This window comes from Agelaius phoeniceus, chromosome 8, assembly GCF_051311805.1.
Source record: "Agelaius phoeniceus isolate bAgePho1 chromosome 8, bAgePho1.hap1, whole genome shotgun sequence".
In the NCBI taxonomy this organism is placed as follows: Eukaryota; Metazoa; Chordata; class Aves; order Passeriformes; family Icteridae; genus Agelaius; species Agelaius phoeniceus.
Genome location: NC_135272.1, coordinates 11,863,424 through 11,882,962, shown reverse-complemented (window position 1 = coordinate 11,882,962; position 19,539 = coordinate 11,863,424). Strand labels below are relative to the sequence as shown.

Genomic DNA, 19,539 nt, shown 5'->3' with positions numbered 1-19,539 from the left:
ATTATGTCTGATGTTGCAGCATTTCTAGGACTCATTAATGGTACAATCCCTGCAAGGCACTGTACTATCTATGTTAAAAATACAATTTATTCCCAAGAAAGCTCCTGTAAAGTCCCAGCATGTTTTTATAAAAGCTAATTTTTATAGAAACATGGTCTCAGGCTTTCAGAAAGAGGATTGGAAACACATTCAATTGCAGAAGCAGAAATTGCTTGGAGAACATTTCCTTGTCACAAGTCTTGTTGTTATCCCACAACAATAAAATATAATTGCAGTTTTATTTGTGTGCAAATCTGTTGAGATGTTTCTAGATACCAGCTCTGGGAGCCATTGTTAGAAAAGATTTATCATGCCATTAAACAAGGCAAGAAGATTTGGAAAATATAATTCAGGAAAATAGTCTGACAGCGAAGTACATGGTACAGCAAACAAGAACTGCATATGGTATTTTTCATATTTGGATGAAGACAAAGTTGTTTATAATCTTAAATTATCAACATATGTAGGCTGCAGACTTTCTTTAATCTTCAAATAACTGCCTATTGTAATGTATTTCTCACTGAATGCATTTCTCTACATTTATATTTCCAGCTTTTGCAAACCAGCAAGCAACTACTGGATGTAGACAGCAGCTTGTTTGCCTTGAAATAGTTTTGACTTTTGACTAAACACAGTAAAAAAAGAGGTGTCTTTTGTACTTGTGGGGTTGTCTTTGTTATATTTTGGGGTTTTTTTACAGTTTGAGTATGCAAGATTGTACCTGATAAATCATAGCTAAGCTTGGTTACTTAATAAAAATCTATCACCTGCAATATTTATTATTATTATAATGCATTTTGCTGCTGCCCTGCTGATGCCAATGTTTGTTATTCTGTTCATGGAAGGCAGCACTGCCAGGCACTGAGACAGAGGGAGGGACAGCCTGCCACATCCCCAGCACCTGAGTCACTCACTGAAGTTTCCCAAAGCCCCAAAAAGCTGAGATCTTCCCCCAGAGTGGGAGTTTGGAAACTGCCTTGGGGCTTCAATGAGGAACTTCCAAGGGTAGCAGGAAAAGGGAGGTGTTCCCTAGGGACTTATATTGAGTTTTGATGCCACAAAATGATAAGTATGAAAAGAGGTTTGTATGCTGGCACTGATTGAAGTCTCTTTCTTCTTATTTTCAGGGTATGAACATAATCTTCCATGTGGCTTTGGCTCTTTTAAAGGTAAGTAATTTTTTAAACATTTATTTTGTTTTATTAAACTAAAACACTGATTATCTTAATATCATGTCTAAACGAACAATAATAGTGGGACCTCTGGAGAAGGGAATGAAGGAGAAATATCCATTTGCATAGAGATGTCTTCAAAATTGCACTTATGAAGATATGCTTTTATTAAACTTAATAATATCATAAAGCTTGTGGAACAAGGGATACAGTCTAAAGATTTAAATGTCTCATGTAATTACTGTGAAGAAAACAATTCAGATTGATTTCACAGCATATCTGTTTTGTGTCTGGGTTCTTTTGTATAAAACATGATTGACTGGTATCAAATGTAATTGTGGTACTGAGAGAGGAAAAGAAATCTCTAATATGGGGAACTTCTGTGTCACCATCATATTTTCTGAAAAATCCTCTTTGCCCAGGATTCTTCTCCTGGGAAGCTGAGAGGCCTCAGAGAAAAAGGAAAACAATTCTCATCTCATTTGCTTCTCCCGTGTTTTGCTGCTTTGGAATGTGGTTTGGAGATGGTTTATCCAACAGGTGGTTGGTTGATTGGAACATATGACTTGTTTTAATTTAATGACCAATCATGGTCAGGCTGTGTTGGGCTCTGGAGAGAGTCAGGAGATTCATTATCATTCTTTGTAGCCTTCTGTTTGTATCCTTTCTCAATTCTTTAATATAGAACAGAGCAATTTGAAATTTTCAAATAATTTCATGCATATTTGCACAGAATCATGCCATCTCCTGGGGTGGGAGGGACCAAAGGATCACTGAGTCCAACTTGAGGGCAGGTGAATTCAGGGAAGTACTGCAGTGTGGGCAGGAGATAGTGCATATCCTTATGGTGAGGAAATGTCCAAAATAACCTGTGCTTTCCTGTGTTTTACACAAATTATGTTGAAAATGGGAACTCTCTACCTCAATGCATGTATTTAATGAAGACTCCTATAAACAGGAAATTGGTTTCATATATCTTTCCAGGGAAGTGCTCCTACACAAATTGAAATTTGTAAAGAGGAGGAAGGGAAATGCATGCTCTTTTCTTCCTGTTTCATGTTTTATTTGCAGCTGTGGGAGCTTTTTAATATGCCATTTTTCCAGGCCAGCATGAATAATGGGTAATCTGGTAGGTTATGGCATGCTGGTGAGAGGAATAGTGAATTTGTCTACAAACAAGCTGGTAGATAAAACCAGCACAGGGAGATAGAAGAAACAATGGGAAGGATTCCACTGATTGATGAATAGAAAAAGATATTTGCTTTTACAAATAAACTTTAGGTTTGCTGATAAATAAAATTAGACATTGAAAGATGAAAGAAACAATAGAGAAGAAAAACCCCTAAATTCCATATCAATTAAAAATTAAAAGGGAGGGTTATACATGAGAGGGAAATCTTTGGTATCAGGCATTCCAGGAAATCTGTACCTTTCAAGTACCTCAGCCACTGGGGCAAGAGAGAAGGAAAATGTGGCTGGGAAATTGGGATAAAAAGGAGGCTGTGTCCTCCAAAAATTTGAGAGATCCCAGAGGAATGCCCCATGGCCTCTCCCTTTATTCCAATAAAGTCAAAGGACTCCTCTGTCTCCTTTTTGGACATAAACCCCTGGCGTTTGTGGGTTAATTTTCCTAACACTAGTGAGGAAGGGAAAGGAAGAACCCAGCCCACAGCCAGCAGGTTTGCTGCTGTCATGGTAGGAACAGGTTCTGGGAAGAGGCAGAGGTGCCAACTCAGGGATCTTAAAGCTAAAGAAGAAAAGGAAGAGAATTTGCACAGAGCTGCAGGTGGCTGACAGGGTTTTCAGGGAAGGAGAACTGAGTTCAATTTAATTATGAAGGATGGCTTTGGGATCACCTGCTGCTGTGAGAGGGAAGGGTTGAACCAAGGTTAGCAGCAGAACAAGTGTTTAGAAAATCTAACTTTGGAAATAATGAAATAATTCATGGGTGTCATACAGCAAATAAGGAATCTTTTCCTGCTGAGCAATTAGCCCAATTTAAATTAACCCAATTTAACCACAAGTGTTCTGTCTTAATTTTACATATACCCCATGACATGCTGCTTCTCCAGTTGAATGTTTCTATTTGGATATTCCAGAGGAAAATTGTGGCATTCACATTCTCTGAAAAATCCCTTTGCCCAGGATTCTTCTCCTGGGAAGCTGAGAAGCCTCAGAGAAAAGGAAAACAATTCTGATCTCATTTGCTTCTCCTGTGTTGTGCTCACATGTGCAATGTGTTTGGAGATTGTTTACCCACAGGTGATTGTTTCATTGGATTCTGCTGGGAGTTGTTTTCACTCTTTGGCCAATCAGTGCCAAGCTGTGTCAAGACTTTGGAAAGTTTTCAATATTATCTTTTAAGCATTGTGTAAATATCCTTCCTATATTCTTCAATATAGTTTAGTATAACAGTCTTTATTACAATATAATATCATAAAATAATACATTAACCTTCTAAGAACATAAAGTCAAATTCATCATTCCTTCCTTCATCAGGGCACCCCAGAAATGCAGTAGAAAATTCAATAATTTAATTTGTCACTCTTATTTCTAAGTATTTCTAAGTTAAAGAGGTGGGTTAAATTCTGCTTGTGGCAGTGGTAGTACTTCTTCTTGCATGTGTGTGCTGTAGCTGCCTGTTCTAGCAGTAATAGACACTAAATGAATGGTAAAGGAGGTTTTATGTGAGAAAGTATTTCTGTAGTGCAGCCAAACAAAGAAAATTGAGGTGAGAAAGGTAAGAGTCTAAATCAGAAACACTCACCTAAGAGCACAGTTCCACAGGGGCATGGAGATGGAGCTGGTGCTTACATAAAATTGAATTAACATTCTAATTTGCTTTCAGCAAGAATTGCTCTTCTGTTAGGGAAGAAAATAGTTGAGAATGAAGCCATTTTTGTCCTATTCAAATGTGTTCATAATCTCTCCTAATCATTAGGAGCAAAGTGGTTTAGTGTGATGCTCATTTCAAGTTATAGAGCCTGAATGTGCTGCAGAAAAACTGCTTTAAAAACTGTTTCAAAGCTCTTGTCTGCTCTGATTCTGGAGTGAATAAAAACAGCTCCTAAGGATTTGTTCTTTGTTAAAACAGAGCAATTATTCTCTCATCCACAACCTCTTGGATTATTTTAAATTTGAATAAGGGAATCCTTCATCAGTGGAATACTGGAGCTGTTATTGTGTAAATGCCATTTTCCTTGCCTTTAGTGAAGTGTGTGATGCAAATCCCTCACTAAACAGCAGTGGAAAGAAGCTTTTATCTGGACCTCTCCTGCACCCAGGGCTGTGTCTCACAGGGAGTGCTGTTAGTTTGGAAATGACAGTGCTACTTCTGTGACCAATTGCCTGAGACATCTTGGTGCAGTCATCCTTAGAAAATAAACATTTGAGACACGCAGGAATCCTTCCCCTTCCCTTCTCCCACACTCTGAGTATGCTTGCAGCAATGAACAGCTAGAGAATTAAAGCTCCTTAGCTGTGAAAGCCAAGTTTGGGCATTAATCTGATTTCTTATCAAAGGCAAACATGGATTTCTGTTCTGTAGCATCCAAATGTGCTGCACAGCCTGCTCAGGGTCCCCAGCTGGTGGCACTGTCTCACACTGGGAGTCATTGATTTGCATCATGTAGGGACTGCATCTGAATTACCCTTCAGGATCCTGAGCTGCTGGAAATCCTGACTCCTCACCTCTCATTTTCTGAGCATTGGAAAATGTGAAGCACTGGCATGTGAGGAGAACCCCAATGTGGAAAAAGACAGCATAAAAATCTGTGGTTTAAAACAACAAACAGCATTGATATTTTCATTTTTTAAATCCCAATTAAGGTGATTAATGAGAATGACAGAGGAAAATATACTCTTCCACTGCCAGCACACTTCCTAATCCATGTGTCATCAGCTAGTTTGTTTCTTTGCTGGAAATTAAAAGCATTAAAATCGTCACATATGCTAAGAAAAATAAAGAAATTGCAAGCTTCCTTTCTTATTTTAGTATTTCATAGAATCATAGAATGTTCTGAGCTGGAGGGGACCTCAAGAACCATCAAACTCCAGCTCCTGTCCCTGCCCAGACCCCCCAACAATCCCACCCTGTGCATCCCTGGGAGCTTTGTCCAACCCCTCCTGGGGCTCTGGCAGCCTTGGGGCTGTGCCCATGCCCTGGGGAGCCTGGGCAGTGCCAGCACCCTCTGGGGAAGAACCTTTCCCTGAGCTCCAACCTAAACTGTGGTGTTGTGAGGTCCCCAGGATGAGGTGAGATGAGAATTTGACTCCCATGTTCTCAGAAGGCTGATTTATTATATTATGATGTTATAGTAAAAGAAAATGCTACACTAAAACTATACTAAACTATAGAGAAAGGATACAGACAGAAGGGTAAAAAAGAATGAATAATAAAAACCTGACCGGAGTCCCAACACAGCTGGACTGGGATTGGTCATTAAATAAAAACAATTCACATTAAACCAATCAAAGATACACCTGTTGATAAGCAACCTCCAGGGCACATTCCAAAGCAATCAGATAATTATTGTTTACATTTCTTTTCTGAGGCTTCTCAGGAGAAGAATCCTGGGCAAAGAAGATTTTTCAGAGAATATCATAGTGACACAAAACCTCCCCTGACCCAGCTGCAGCTGTTCCCTTGGGTTCTATCACTGGTCACCAGAGGGATTTCACTGATTCATTCTTACATCTTTTGATCTTTATGATCTTAGAACTTGGCAAAACTAGCTAAAGGCTAAGTTTGTTTTGGAATTAGCAAACTGAGGCAGGGATTAAAATACATGATTGTGCAGAATTCAGGCTCTAGATTCACTACTATTGTGGCTGCTGATTCCTGAAAAGGCAGGGAAGAGCATATGGTCACTGGAAATGTAAGAATGAACCAGAGGCTTTAAAAATAGGTGCATGTCCAAACCTTTCGTTTTTAGAGTTCATCTCCTCACAGAGTTTGTGATTCACAACACTTAACATTTGGCTTATTGAGTTTAATCTGTGTGACTGTTAAAAATGTGTTGCTTAATGCTAGAGGAAAGCCATAGTTCTGATCAGGAAGGTTTATAATACTGAAAAGAAAATGGGTAGAAAAGACTGAGAAATGTTTTTGTTACTGCTTGTGTTTTCCAGCCAGTGCTTTGTTCTCTTACAGAGATTTACTCTGGTCCCTATAACATCTTAAACCCTAAATCCTAAACTTTCCTAAATCATTCCTAGAATTCAGGTCAAGGTGAGCAGCATTTCTAATGGGGCTTGTGAGTTCTGACACTCACTCCTCCTCTCTGCATGTGATAGGAGATATCTGAGGGTTACACAAACAGGAGTTGTGTTTCTTGGTTATTTCTGCTGGCACCTTTCAGTTTCCAAGCCCTTTGTGTCAGTCAATGTCCCAGACATCAGGGAGCACTATCCCAGTTACAATGGCAGGGATGGCAGAGATAGATTCTAAAAGAAAGTGTGTCAAAATTACCTTGGATAAGGAGGGTTATTTATTACCTTTATTGCATTCTGTATCTGGACTGAAAAGGACCTCCTGGGCTGAAGAACTGCTTCTCTGCTTTGTTGTGCCCTTATGTGACACAGCATCTATTTCAGAACCTGCACCAGCAGCTTTCCAGAACTGTGCTGGAAGGCCATTTCTCTTAGTCCTGGTGAGATTTATTATTGATGGTTTTACCCTCAGCTACTCTTATATCAGCATTGTCCTTCAACTTAAACAGTTCCCTTCCAGCACCACTCCCACTTGCTTGTATCACCTTGAAATGTTGATAGATCCCATTCTCATTGTTTATTAAATAACCCAGTGCTCTCAGGGTTGTTGAACTCCTGTGCATCTTCTGCATCACCTCCAGGGGTGACTGGATCTTTAACAGAGGTCACATCATGTTGTATTTTCTTATTTCTAAAGATTTTTGCTCTGATCACTCTGAGGACTGTCTTGTGCTCTTATGTTTGTGTGAAATATTATTCCTGACTAGCCAGAGAGTTTCTCAAATACTATGTCCCCACCTTAGAAGGGAATTTGTGTAATAGCAAAAATTCTGTATAAAATTGGGCTGTACTTCTGTATACATTTACATTTCAATTCTTAAGGAGCACATCATCAATTGTAGGTTTTCTTTTTTTCACTTTGTCTTCCTTGGGCAGACATCTGACCTAACCCCTCTCAGATTTTACCCAGATCAGTTCTCTCCTGAATTAGGACTTGCAACAGAACCTTCAAATCAGATCTGAAATTTTGTTCTGTGTTAAAAGCACAGTTCAAAGCTTTCTGCTTGTGAGAAGTGGAGGTAGTCAGAGCAGTCATCTGTCTTTGAGCACCTTAGCTCCTGCTGATCATGGGAAAGTTCTACCCATTCCCTCAGGGATGTGTGGCTGCCAGGGGAAGCTGAAATGACCAGCAGGACATCCCTTGGGATTGTGCCTCCCTTTATCATCTGCTCCTGAAATTATCACTTGCCACAATCTAGCCTGGGGCATTAATGCTTCAAAAGTAGTGTTGTCTTTTAAGGAAATGAAAAAGGAAAAACACAAGGGGTTCAAGTCATCACAGCAAGTAAGAAAATAGGGTTTATCCTTTATATGAAAGCAAGCAATATAAGAAAAAGTTTGGGTGACCAGCTTCTTCCATATTTTACAGAAATTCTGTATAATCTTGTTGGCTAAACCTCTGAAGCCAGTGAAGACTGCACAGGTGCTTGTTTTAGGTAAAACTTGCATAATGCAGATAATTCAGAAATGCCAATGCAGATAATTCAGAAATGTCCATTGCCTTTGAGTCAGGAATGAAATTCTGGCAATTACTGTAATTTTTGGAGAGGTACCAGATGAAAAGTGCACTAAGACTGTAGGTAACATGACTTAGGCCTTGTGTTGAAGAGTTAATGTGGTTGTTTGATTCTTGCTCTGTTCTTTCTTTGCATTTGCAATGGCTTGAGGAGCCTGAACTGATTTTTAAGTCAGCATTGCTTTAGGCCAGGAGTTGACAAAGTGACAATCAGGACTCCTTCCCAGCCAGAGCTGGATTTGATTCTAGGTGAGTTGGTTTAGTCCACTGTATAACTGCATTATATTTTCAAAAGACTCATCTCAAGAAAAAAATCAGAAATGTCCACATTAGAATCTAAGGCAGAATAGATGTCCTTTATTTTGATACCCCCTTTTTTATATTTTCTTCATGTAACTGATCTCAGGGTAAGAGCTGACACCTGAGGAAGTGTAGAGGATCTGACTCTTTGGAGCTAGAGATCAGAACAATCTCTTCTCATTTAAGGCCTTCTGCATTGAGCAGAGCACAAGAAATTCAGGTTTTAAGAGGCTCTCAGATTACTGGTTTTGTATTTCTAGGTTTCTAAATTGAAGATTTCCTTAAATTTTAAGCTTTGCTGGGCTAAATAATTCTTCCCACAGACGTGCTCCCTCTACCCCAAAAACCTGTCCTGAGTGACTTGTTGGAGATGATCTCTTCAGAAAGAGAAATCTGTGCCTGAAAATGTCCAGAATCATTCAACTTCTAGACCACTGATTTTCCACCCTTAATATAACAAATTTTCTATTTTTAGAAGTCCACATTTATTTGTGTGCTGAAAATCCATCCTGTGCTGATTAGTTACTCTCTCTGCCCATTTGATCTTCTCCTCACATCTAAAATGAGTCTTATTCTGATTAGGTGAATGTTCACCCTAAGTTTGGAATTTTGAGGTGGAGACATACTCCCTTTTCAAAAGGAGGATTGGTAGCAGAGAAAATAACATGAAATTTGTTGACCTGAATTTCTTTAGAAACACTGAACCCTGATTTAGGTAATAATGACTCCTATTATATCATGTGTTGGTAATTCTAGATATTGGAAAGATAAGATGGTGTTTTCAGGATTATATACAGCTCTGACTGAAACCATTATTTTTATTATAATTATTTAAAATAATTATTAAATATTTATATATAAAAATAAATATTTTTATATATTTTGTTAAATATTTATATATTTTGTTATAATTATTTTAAGTATAATTTAAATATAGTGTGTCTATCTTATGTACCTAGCAAATCTTATCATTCTTTGGGAAAATATTTTCTCCAAGTATGTAATTGAAGTGAATGAAAACATACAAATCATCATTGCACACCAGCCTTGTACTGGCTTGTCTGCCCCAGTGTCTCGTTGCCAGCAGCAGATATGTGGCAAAGACTTCTAAGGATTTTCTTTTGCCTCTGGCAATTTATGTCCTGAAAACTCTGAGAAAGAAGTGGTGTCTCATGTTTAATAATTCTGCATGGATTGTTATTTCATGACTTTTTTTTGTTGGCTTTTTGAACACATGTAAGTGAGTACCCCAGAGATTTTCTCAGTTTAATGATGATTTTGTTTGCTTTGGACCCTGTGACATTCATGTGAGGTTCCTGTGTCAGCAGGCATTTTGGACTCTGGGTATCTCTTCACTTTCTCCACTACACTCAGCACTTTAGAAGTCTACATATCCCTCATCAGTTTCTGTTTGCCAGGCTTAATAATCACAGTCTGTTTTTATCTCCTCCTTTTGGAGCCTTCTGATTCTCTCTAAATATTTCTCCATCTCTGTTATTCCTTTTTTGAAAAGGGAGGATCAGCATGGTGAATGATACCAGAGAAGAATCCCACATGAAGTTTTTGAAGAATAATGGTGTTCTCTGGTTAGATCTCTGCTCTTTCCATGTTAGCTCCCAGCATTTGATGCATTTTGTTGACCTGCACTGTGCACTGATCTGATATTTTCATAGGACTCTCCTCAGTGAGCCCCAAGATCCATTTCTGAGTAGCAATTGTCAGCTCTCAGTCTATCATTTATGTGGAAAATTGATGCTGTTCTCCATATGCATCAATTTAGATTTACCTGCTTTGACTTTCCTTGGCTGTTCTACTGCCCAGTCACACTCAGTCTTTTATAGCCCTTCTGCAGTTCTCTATTGTAACCCCTGTCTTTAAATCCCTGAATAATTTAGGAGATCTGCACACAGTCATCCCATCCTTCATCCTCTTCCCAAGCTGTTCAAGAACCAAGCAGCATGGATCCCTGCTGGGACCTGCTGTGGAAACCAGTTGGTTTCATGGGTTCTCTCTGTGTATAATAATCAAGGTGTAGCCTTTGCTAAATCCAGATTACACAGCTGTAATTAGCCCCGAAGAACAGAAAACACAAAGTAATTTCTGCTAAGAGGGGTAAATTCTTACTGTGGCCATGATGTCATTCCTGTGGGTTTTCAGAGCTGTTCTGGTGCTGAATGTCTTATCCTTTGACAGGAGTAGACTGATGTCACTGCCATGTCTTCTGAAAAATCCCTTTGCCAGGATTTCTTCTCCTGGGAAGCTGAGAGGTCTCAGAGAAAAATTATCTTGTTTGCTTCTCCTGTGTTTTGCTGCTTTGGAATGTGGTTGGAGATTGTTTATCCAACGTGTGAATTGTTTTAATTCAATGACCAAACAACAGCCAGCTGTTTCAGGACTCTGGAAGAAGTCACCAGTTTTTTATTAGTATCTTGTTAAGCCTTCTGTCTGTATCCTTTCTCTATTCTTTAGTATAGTTTTAGTATAGCATGATATGATATAATATATGATATAATATATAATATGATATATAATATAATATAAGATAATATAATTAATATAATATAATATAGTATAATATAGTATAATATGCCTAAGAACATGGGGTCAGATTCTCAATTCCTCCTTTATCCTGAGGACCCTGAAAATACCACAGGCTTCAAATATAACCTTTATTTTTTCTTCCCATCTTAGTCTATTTAGCTTTACAAAGTCAGTCCTTTTTACCACTGAAATACAGAGATTTAATATTTTAAAATACAGAGATTTATAAAGGACTGCCCATCAAGATCCTTGGTATCTTGGTACAGAATTTAGATAATTTCAAGTAATATTCTGTATGGTTTTGTTTACTATGAGACTATTTTGGCATTAATTTCTTCTGAGTTCAGTGGGTCTCTGCTGTGTGAGTCTGAGCAGCTCTGAACTGCATCAGAGCCGTGTGAGTGAGCAGGCATTTCATGGACAGGAAGGCCAGAAACAGAATTTACCTGCACTTACAGACCAGATAGTCCATGAGATGGAAGTCAAAGCACAAGTAATGTGTGTTCATCCTCAGATATTTTAGTTTCTGCCTTAGTTGCTACCTTTTGGGCCATTTTAAGGTTTTAAATTCACTTCAGTCAGGCCCTTCTGAAGAATTTGGGACAGTAATCCAATGGCATACATGAAGGAAAAATCACAATTCCTAGTCAGACATGGATAAAAATAAGTTATAATAAGTTATAGTGTTCAGTGAGAATATGGAAATAAATAAGAATGGTAGGAAATGTAAAAATCTGAATGATGGTTTACAGTTACACTGTGTGAAAGGAGTTGCTGAAAAACATGGAATAATGGATTTCAGCTGATAAAAGTAAGGAGATTTTTTGGTCAGGCCTTGGAAGTTTTTGTATTTGAAACCTCTTCTTAAAAAAAATCCAGGCCTGATGTAGAAAATATAATGATGGTAGTAGACTACATCTCTTGGGAAAGTAATCCTGCAGGTAATTTTACTCATTCCTAAAAATTTGCACCTCATTTATAACCTGAATTCATCTGGTTTTCCCCTCTAACTATTGGATCCCATTACAAATCTTTAGACTTCCAGACTGTATTGAATCATCAGTTAATTCCATTTTTCATAGGCCTAGACCTTAACCAAAATGAACCAAACCTGAATTTCTGTGAGGATTTTATTAGCTGAATAAAGTCTGACTTACACAATAAAGAATTAAAGGCTTTTGATGCTGCTGGTGCTCTGAATTCCCCATCCTGTTCCCTGTTTAGCCCTTGGGTCACTGGTGGCTCTGTGCCTGGTCAGTTCTGTAATTCTTCCCAGCACCCACACTTCCAGAGCTCTTACTTCTTCCTTTTTTAATGTTTTAAGCAAGGTTTTCATTCACATAGAGCAGCAGAACCTGATGTTTCTTGAATATCACACTTCCCAGCATGTGTTTAACACAGAATTCAGAAATAGGCAAAGCTGCCTCCTTTCCTTTAAACCCTTTCCCTACAAACATTTCTGGTGTGTAACCTGTGCTGGGTTGGGCACCTGTGTGCAGAGTCACAGGCTGAAAAACAAACCTGAATCTCTGGAACTGCCTGTGGATGGAGCCTGGAAAAAATGGGAGAGTTCCCATCCTGCCCAGAGCCTTAAACTGGAATGAAATATGTGTTGGTTGTGGCTTCTGTGCACAAGGCCCTCAGTGAACACCTGCATCTCAGCCTGGCAGAATTGCAGCAGCCTCTGCAGAATTTCACCTGCAGAGCACTGGTTTGTAGGCTGGGGGATTGAAATCAGCTGGCAGAGCACCATCTGTGCTGGCAGCCTGTTCACTACTGCACATCTGCAGGGCCCTCAGCTGAGGCAATCCTGCATCATCAGCCTTGAGGCCCCACTGGCATCCTCTGGTGCCTTGCACCTCTGATTTCTGCTCTAATGCTTTTCCCAACTCCTTCATGTGTCACCTCAAGCCAACTACTTCAAATATCACTCCCTATCCCCCTCTATATTCCAAGATTCTGTATTTTTATATATATAAAAATACAGAATCTTAGTATAATTATACCCAGTTCATTTTCACTCGATGCTTTCCATATTTTAGGTATTCATTAACATGTTTATTCCTTTAAATCAGTGACCCCATCCTATGGATATTTACATTCTATTAGTATTTGAAGTAAATATGTTTTGTTCTTGATATGTTAGGAAAATGATTTTTAGAGATTAAATATACAGTTACAGAAGTGTTTGCCATTGGTGTGGTTTAGAGGTTTCTCGCAATATTTTAAATTATGAGCTTTATGCTAGAAATAATATGAAGTATTTCTGTCTGTTGCAATTGAAAAGCAATTGGAAATGGGTGTTGTTCTATTACACACCCCATTTTATGGTGAGGCTAAAACAAAGGAGCATAAAGATGTGGAAAACGCCAATCACTTGTTTTTAAAATTTTAAAAGTTTAATAGTAATAAAATGGTTATATAAATAGTGATACCATTAGAGTAATAATAATTTGGACAATTTGGATTAGGACAATATGAGACAATAGAAACAAAGAGTTACAGAGAGTCCGGGTACCTTTTTCTGGGCAGCACAAGCCCGAAAAAGGACACACATTAACAAAGGATTAACCCTTAAAAACAACAGCCTGTTGCATATTCATACACCTCATACATGATGCATAAATTCCATTCAAACACAGGATTCTGTCTGGTCATCATCAGCTTCTTCCTCTGAATCCTGCCAGTGCCTTCGAGGCGGGAAGAAGTTCTTTTCTTCTGATAATGCAGCAATAAATTCTTTTTCTCTGAAAGATTCAGGTGTCCTGTGGCTGCTATCTCAGTGCGAGTCCTTTCTTTAAAAAAAGCATCCTACATAGCATAGTTTCTATTTTAACATTTCTTATAACCTGAAACTGATTCTAGCAGTGTGTTAACTGATATTTAACACACTACTTAAGAGAATTAATACAGCATCACTTTCTAACACAACACATGTAATATTCATTTGGATATTTGCGAAAAGCCAATCGTACACCGGGCATTTTTCACAAAGCCGCGTTTTCCCAGCCCAGCCGTGTGAGCTGGAGCAGCACCTGCGGGGCTGCGTGTGGCAGATGGCCGAGGCAGGTGGGCTGTGCTGTGCACAGGGAGGTGCCGGGCCGCTCCAGGTGTGACATCATTGCATTCTGCTCACAAACGTGCGGCGCTTTTCTAGAATCCATCCAAACGCGTGTGCTGACATCACTCACTCCCTGTCTGCCCATCGCCTCCGGATTTAGAAACACCTCCCGAGAGCGCAGCGCTGGTGTTTGCATGGCTGAGTTTCCCCCACAGGCGGGCCGGGCTGTGTGTGGCTCCCCGGGCGCATCCGCACAGCCTGGCCCCTCTCCGGTGGCCATTGGCAGGGTTAGGCTGCCCTGCCCTGCCCTGCCCCACCCACACCGTGGCTGTTTCATCATTCCCGAGCAGGCTGCATGTACCAGCGATTCCATCGGCCGGGAGGCCGATCCCTCCCCGCTAGGGAGCCTAGAAGGATGCGGCTGATGTGCTGCTGATGGAACAGCCAGAGCCCAGCCGAGAGCTGGCGGAGGGTGGGAGCCGTCCGTCCGTCCGTGCTCACCATTGGTTTCTTATTACGGCATTCTCCCCCTGAGAGGCTCTCGGTGCCCAGGCACCCCCTCCTCCTCCTCCTCCTCCTCCTCCTGTTTCCCCTCCTCCTGCTGCTCCCAGCCCCCCTTTCCCACCCGTTCGTGGCTGATGCTGAGCTGTCGGAGCAGGATTGCTATGAGCTCATCCTTTTCTCTGTGCAGCCTCACAACTGCCCGGGCTCTGCTGCCCTTCCCGGCTCCCGCACACCCGCACTGAGCCCCCGCAGCTCGCCCTTGCTCTGCTCCCAGCCCAGCTGCTCCGTCCGTGCTCGTTCCCTGCCATTTTCCTGCTTTTTATGTGCATTTTTAGATCCATGGTTTCTCTGGTTTGTTTTTCAAATCTCCTTCGGACTCTGGCTGAGCCAGCACGGTGGATCATATTTTTCCTTGATTCTTAGCAAAGATGCTTTTCTCCTCCTGAGAGGCTAAAGGGGCGTTGCTGGAGCAGCCATCCAAACCCATTCCAGAGACTGGAGGCTGGCTCTCCTCATCTTGCACTTTTGGAAATTGCCGTTCACAAAGCCTGTTCTTCTCACTCTGGATTCTTACTACTTGCTGCTCATGGAAGAAGGGGTACCTTGCAAAAGCCCGGCTGCCAAGCTCACCCCACCTGCCAAGAAGTCCCAGGACATGCACGACGAGAGGAGCAAGCTGGTGAATGAATACGCGTGTCGGGTGCTGGAACTTCTGGGCATGGGGCATCGCCTCTTTGTGCCTCGGCTGCTTGCGGTGAGATCACCTTTTCATGAAATGAATTCCTTGGGAATTGGCCATTCTCCCTCCCAGCCCTGCCTCTGCCCGCAGGAGGGACGAGAGGGCTCTTGTTTTTTCCTCTCAGCTCTTCATAATCCATCTCTTAAGCACTGAGTCCTTCTTTCTGATGTTAGCTCAGCAAGGCTGGGCACTAGTCCTGCTAATGGGGACCAGTGCCACTCCTTAACTAGCTTGAAGGATCATCAGCCAGGGCTGAATCATAAAAAAAATCATCTTTCCTAAATCCCTGAGTGCTTTTGTTCTCAGTAATGATTCCAGATAAGCAGTGTGCCCAGTCACCTTCTAGGTACTGATGCCAAGTGCATTAATGGTCAGCATTTCTGATTTTATACTTTTCACACCATAGGTTGGCTTTACAGACTCATCATTTAAAAATCAGACTGTGTTGATGCATTTTGGCTTTTGGCTGTTTCTGTGCTTGGTTTTGGAAAGGCAGTTGACAGTATGTAAAAAAGTTGAAAATGCCTGTGTAGAATGATCTGGGAAATAAATTGTTAAGGGTGTTTTCATCCATCATGGCAAATGCTGTCTGTGTGGGGGGTGCCTGCAGTTGGTGTGCCATGCTATGGCACAGAGAGCACGCTTTTATCATTTCTGCTGCTGTACAAAGCAGCCCCAAACCCATAAAAGAGTGGCAAATCCAGGAGTCAGTGCCTAGACCTGGCTGTGTCTGCTCAGGGTGCTGTAACCACGCCTGGCTGCAGCTCTGTCCCTGGCCTGGCACACCAGAATGGCATTTCTGTGTGATCCATGGGAACAGAGTCTTTTCCTGCTCCCCCCCATTATTTCCTGTGGTGCCTTTCCTTTATTCCCACACCCATATTGTGGTTATACACAGTGACCTGTCCATTTTTTTTCATCCTGCTAAACCCATCTTGGTGCTGCTCAGGATCCACAGGAATCCATGTGCTCTGTGTGTTACAACCTGTTCAGTGGTACAGACAGCGTGGGTGCTTGGAACACTGTGTCCCTGCTCTGGGAGATACCAAATAAAAACCGGAAATTCACATTACTACAGTGCAGCTTGATTTGGGGATTTACTTTAGAATTGAGTCTAGTCCCTGATGATGTGTGGTTTGAGCTGTTGGGTGTGTTATCATTATTCCAGTTATCTCCCAGTGTACCAAAACACTCATCCTGCTGATGGTTTTTCTTTGGGCAAGGGCTGCCAAATCACCCTGAATTGTGCTGTGATGAGCTCTAAGGAAAGCAGGGACAAAACCACCGAGCCCTTTTTCACCTGGCTTAACCAGGCTTTGTATCTGGCCCGTGGAAAACACCAGGCAATTTCACATCCCTTATCTTCCAGGCTTTGCTGAGTGGCATAGTATTGTTTATTAAAAGGAAATAAAGAGTGTGAAAAAGGTAAAATAATACAAATAGTGCTTTGTGTAATGAGAGAGCCTTGACTTGCAGAGTCAATGTGATTCCCTGTCAGGTTTTATTAGTCAAATGTGCCTCTCCTGACACACAGGCCTTTTGACACACACCCTTCTCAGAAAGGAGAGACTATGTTCTGATAATATGTTAAAAATGAGACATCTCTGAGGACCAGGAATTTGTATTTTAATCAGTATTGAAGATCCTTCAAAACATCAGTGTTTCATAAAATTAAACACTTTTTTTTTTTTTTTTTTGAATGTGCATACCTTCTCTCTCTGCTGTGGTTTTGGGGATAAATGCCTGGGGTGGGTAAACCATGTGTCATTGCAGTGTTATATGATAAATACAATCTATAACCTCTATGCCAGTCTTAGAAAAATTCTGATCACCTCCTTCCTGAGCACACTTCTGGCACTAGAACAGCACCAGTCCAGGGGTTTGTTCCCTTTGGAATGACCCAGAGTGGGTGAAGCCAGGAGATTTTCTTACCCACCTGCATCAGTTCTGTGTGTGGCAGAATGAACTTTGCCATGTAAGTTTGGAACTGCACAGAAAGGCAGGGAGGAAGAGGGATATCACACAGCATGCACAAGATCAGTGCTGTGGTTGTGGATCCCAACTCTCCACTTGAGGTGTTTTGTTTTTTTTTCCACAGCATTTTTGTACCAGTGGGTTAACAGAGAGCATGGATTTAATTTAGGAGAAGAAGTGTTTGATAATATAGCATAAAAGATGCCAGCAAAGGAGTTTGGTGTATTGCCCTAGAAGTGTGTTCTGATGTTACTGCAGCACAGTTTTGTCCACCAAACTTGCCCAGGCCTGGAGCCCAAGTTTATCCAGCCCAGAAGGTCAGGGGATTTACATTTCCTCTGTGAAATGGAAATTTCACTGGGCAGCTCTCAGCTCTGTGGCTCCTGTCAAGGGGCAGCACAGAGCAAAGTCCTGCAGCATGCAGCACTGCACTCTGGGTCAGCAAGAAATAGCTGGTGTACCTTGGTTTTACACTGTGTATCTTCTCAAAGAAGTTAAAACCAGAAATTTTTTTAAGAAGTTAAAATCTGTGTGATATAGGCATTAAATAACAGAAGATACTTTCATATTTTAAATATTATATCTATATATTATATATATAATACTTATATATATTATCATATTATCATCTTATATATAATCTATACTATATATTTATGTAAACAAATACTGTATGTATATAAATACATGTAAATATATGTATATAAATGTATATACATATATTTATGTATATAAATGTATGTATATACATCTGTACATTTTATGTACATAAATATATATGTGCATATATTTATATACATAAAATCTAAATATCATATTAGTGTATATAGGTATATACATGTAATAATATATTAATAAAATTCATATTTATGTATATAAATACTGAAAAATTGGAGGATACTTACAAATATTTTGAGTGTGCCAGAAGCAAATTTAATAGTAAAGCATGGCCAGGTTCTTTTGAGTCTTCAACTTCTTGGCCTCATTTCTGACACACGTTCAATAACGTGTAAAACAGGTGGTTTATGCTCACTGACATTCTACAGGAATCTAAATAGATACCAAAAATTCCATGGAAATAAGTATTTTTTATCTCTTTTTATGAAGGAGGAAGAACTAAATTAAGGATGTGCAGTGTGGTTCATCCAAAATTTCTTCTGTTATGTTAGTTCCCAGGTGGGAATAAGAGTTTTGATAGACTCAGTAATAAATGAAGCTGTAGAATTAATAATTGAAGACAGAGAAATTAAATTAAAGAAAAAATCCAATGCTTTTCCCTTTGTCTTAATCACAGTTTCCTAAATAATTTGGTAAATGTAGTAGTAACATTATTTATTAAAAAAAAAGAATTAACATAGTTTAAGTCTCTCAAATTCTGTTCTTGCTTTTTGAACATTTGCTGTTTTTCCAAACTTTACCTTTAGATTTGAAAGCTTTGCTAATACTTTTGGGAAAGGGCTTTTCCTAATTTTCAACTCATTCATTTAAGATAATTTTATGACTATATTGAAATACTTAAGTGATGTGGGAAGAACATTTGAGAATCCATTATTTAGTCAAACCCTAGAATGCAAGCTGAGCCTTTGGGTCATAATTATGACTGAGTCTCTTTATTTGTTTGGGTTTGAAAATAGATTTTCATCAAAAATATGTTGATTTAAAGAGAACATCTATAATAATAAAAAACTTTCCTGAAGTTCCCAAATGCACAAAAATGCAATGCACCTGCCAAACTTTAATGATTAACTCATTAAACTTACAGATTATTTAGTAAGAGAAATCAGCTGTTTAGAAATCAGCTGTTGATGAGTTTCAGGAGTTGAATGATTTCAACCAAGGATTTACAAATCTCTGCCTCTCAAACAGCTGTCAGAAGTTTCCAGAGAAATCTTTATAATTTATTGATTGAAGTCACAAAATATCAAGAAATGTGAATCCTGAGGTGCCAAAATTTCTATTTTTCACTTTTTTTTCTTGTAATTTTAATAGTGAAACTAGTATTTTGATGAGCAGATGATTTTAAGGAAATGAAAATATTTTCAGTGAAGTAGATGGAACTGACATGTTTGGGCTCTATCACTCATTTAACCAACCTGTACAATTTGATGGTTTGCAGTTTTCATAGCTATAATCTTAGTTGAGCAAACTCTCTTAGAGAAGTTCTTATTTCCATGATCTTATGGGATTTTCTTTGACTATGGATTTTTCAGCATGGAGAACTCGAAGTTGTCAATAGTTACAGTTGAATAAATATGATTTTGGGGGGACTGTTAAAAATAGTACTCTGACAACAATTCAAGCAGAGGCCTGGGAAAATTAAATCTGATTTGAAATGTTTTGCACAGAATTTCTGTAAAGGAAGGGAAGAGGAGGGGATTGGATGTGCAGGAGCATCCCAGGAAGGCAATCTGGCAATGTAATT

The 19,539-nt window shown here is 39.7% G+C and overlaps 1 protein-coding gene across 10 annotated transcripts in view; it reads left to right on the top strand.

Annotated features, from left to right (window-relative positions):
• RABGAP1L (RAB GTPase activating protein 1 like) overlaps window positions 1–19,539 on the top strand; it is a 234,162-nt gene that overhangs the window by 154,394 nt on the left and 60,229 nt on the right. For 9 of the 10 annotated variants that reach the window (XM_054638113.2, XM_077182014.1, XM_077182016.1 and 6 more), the window contains one exon: window positions 1,167–1,208. In XM_054638113.2, coding sequence (XP_054494088.2) covers window positions 1,167–1,208 — 42 coding nt within the window. Of the gene's footprint in view, window positions 1–1,166; window positions 1,209–14,513; window positions 15,159–19,539 lie in introns of those variants that run through there. The other variant, XM_054638114.2, reaches the window with a different exon arrangement.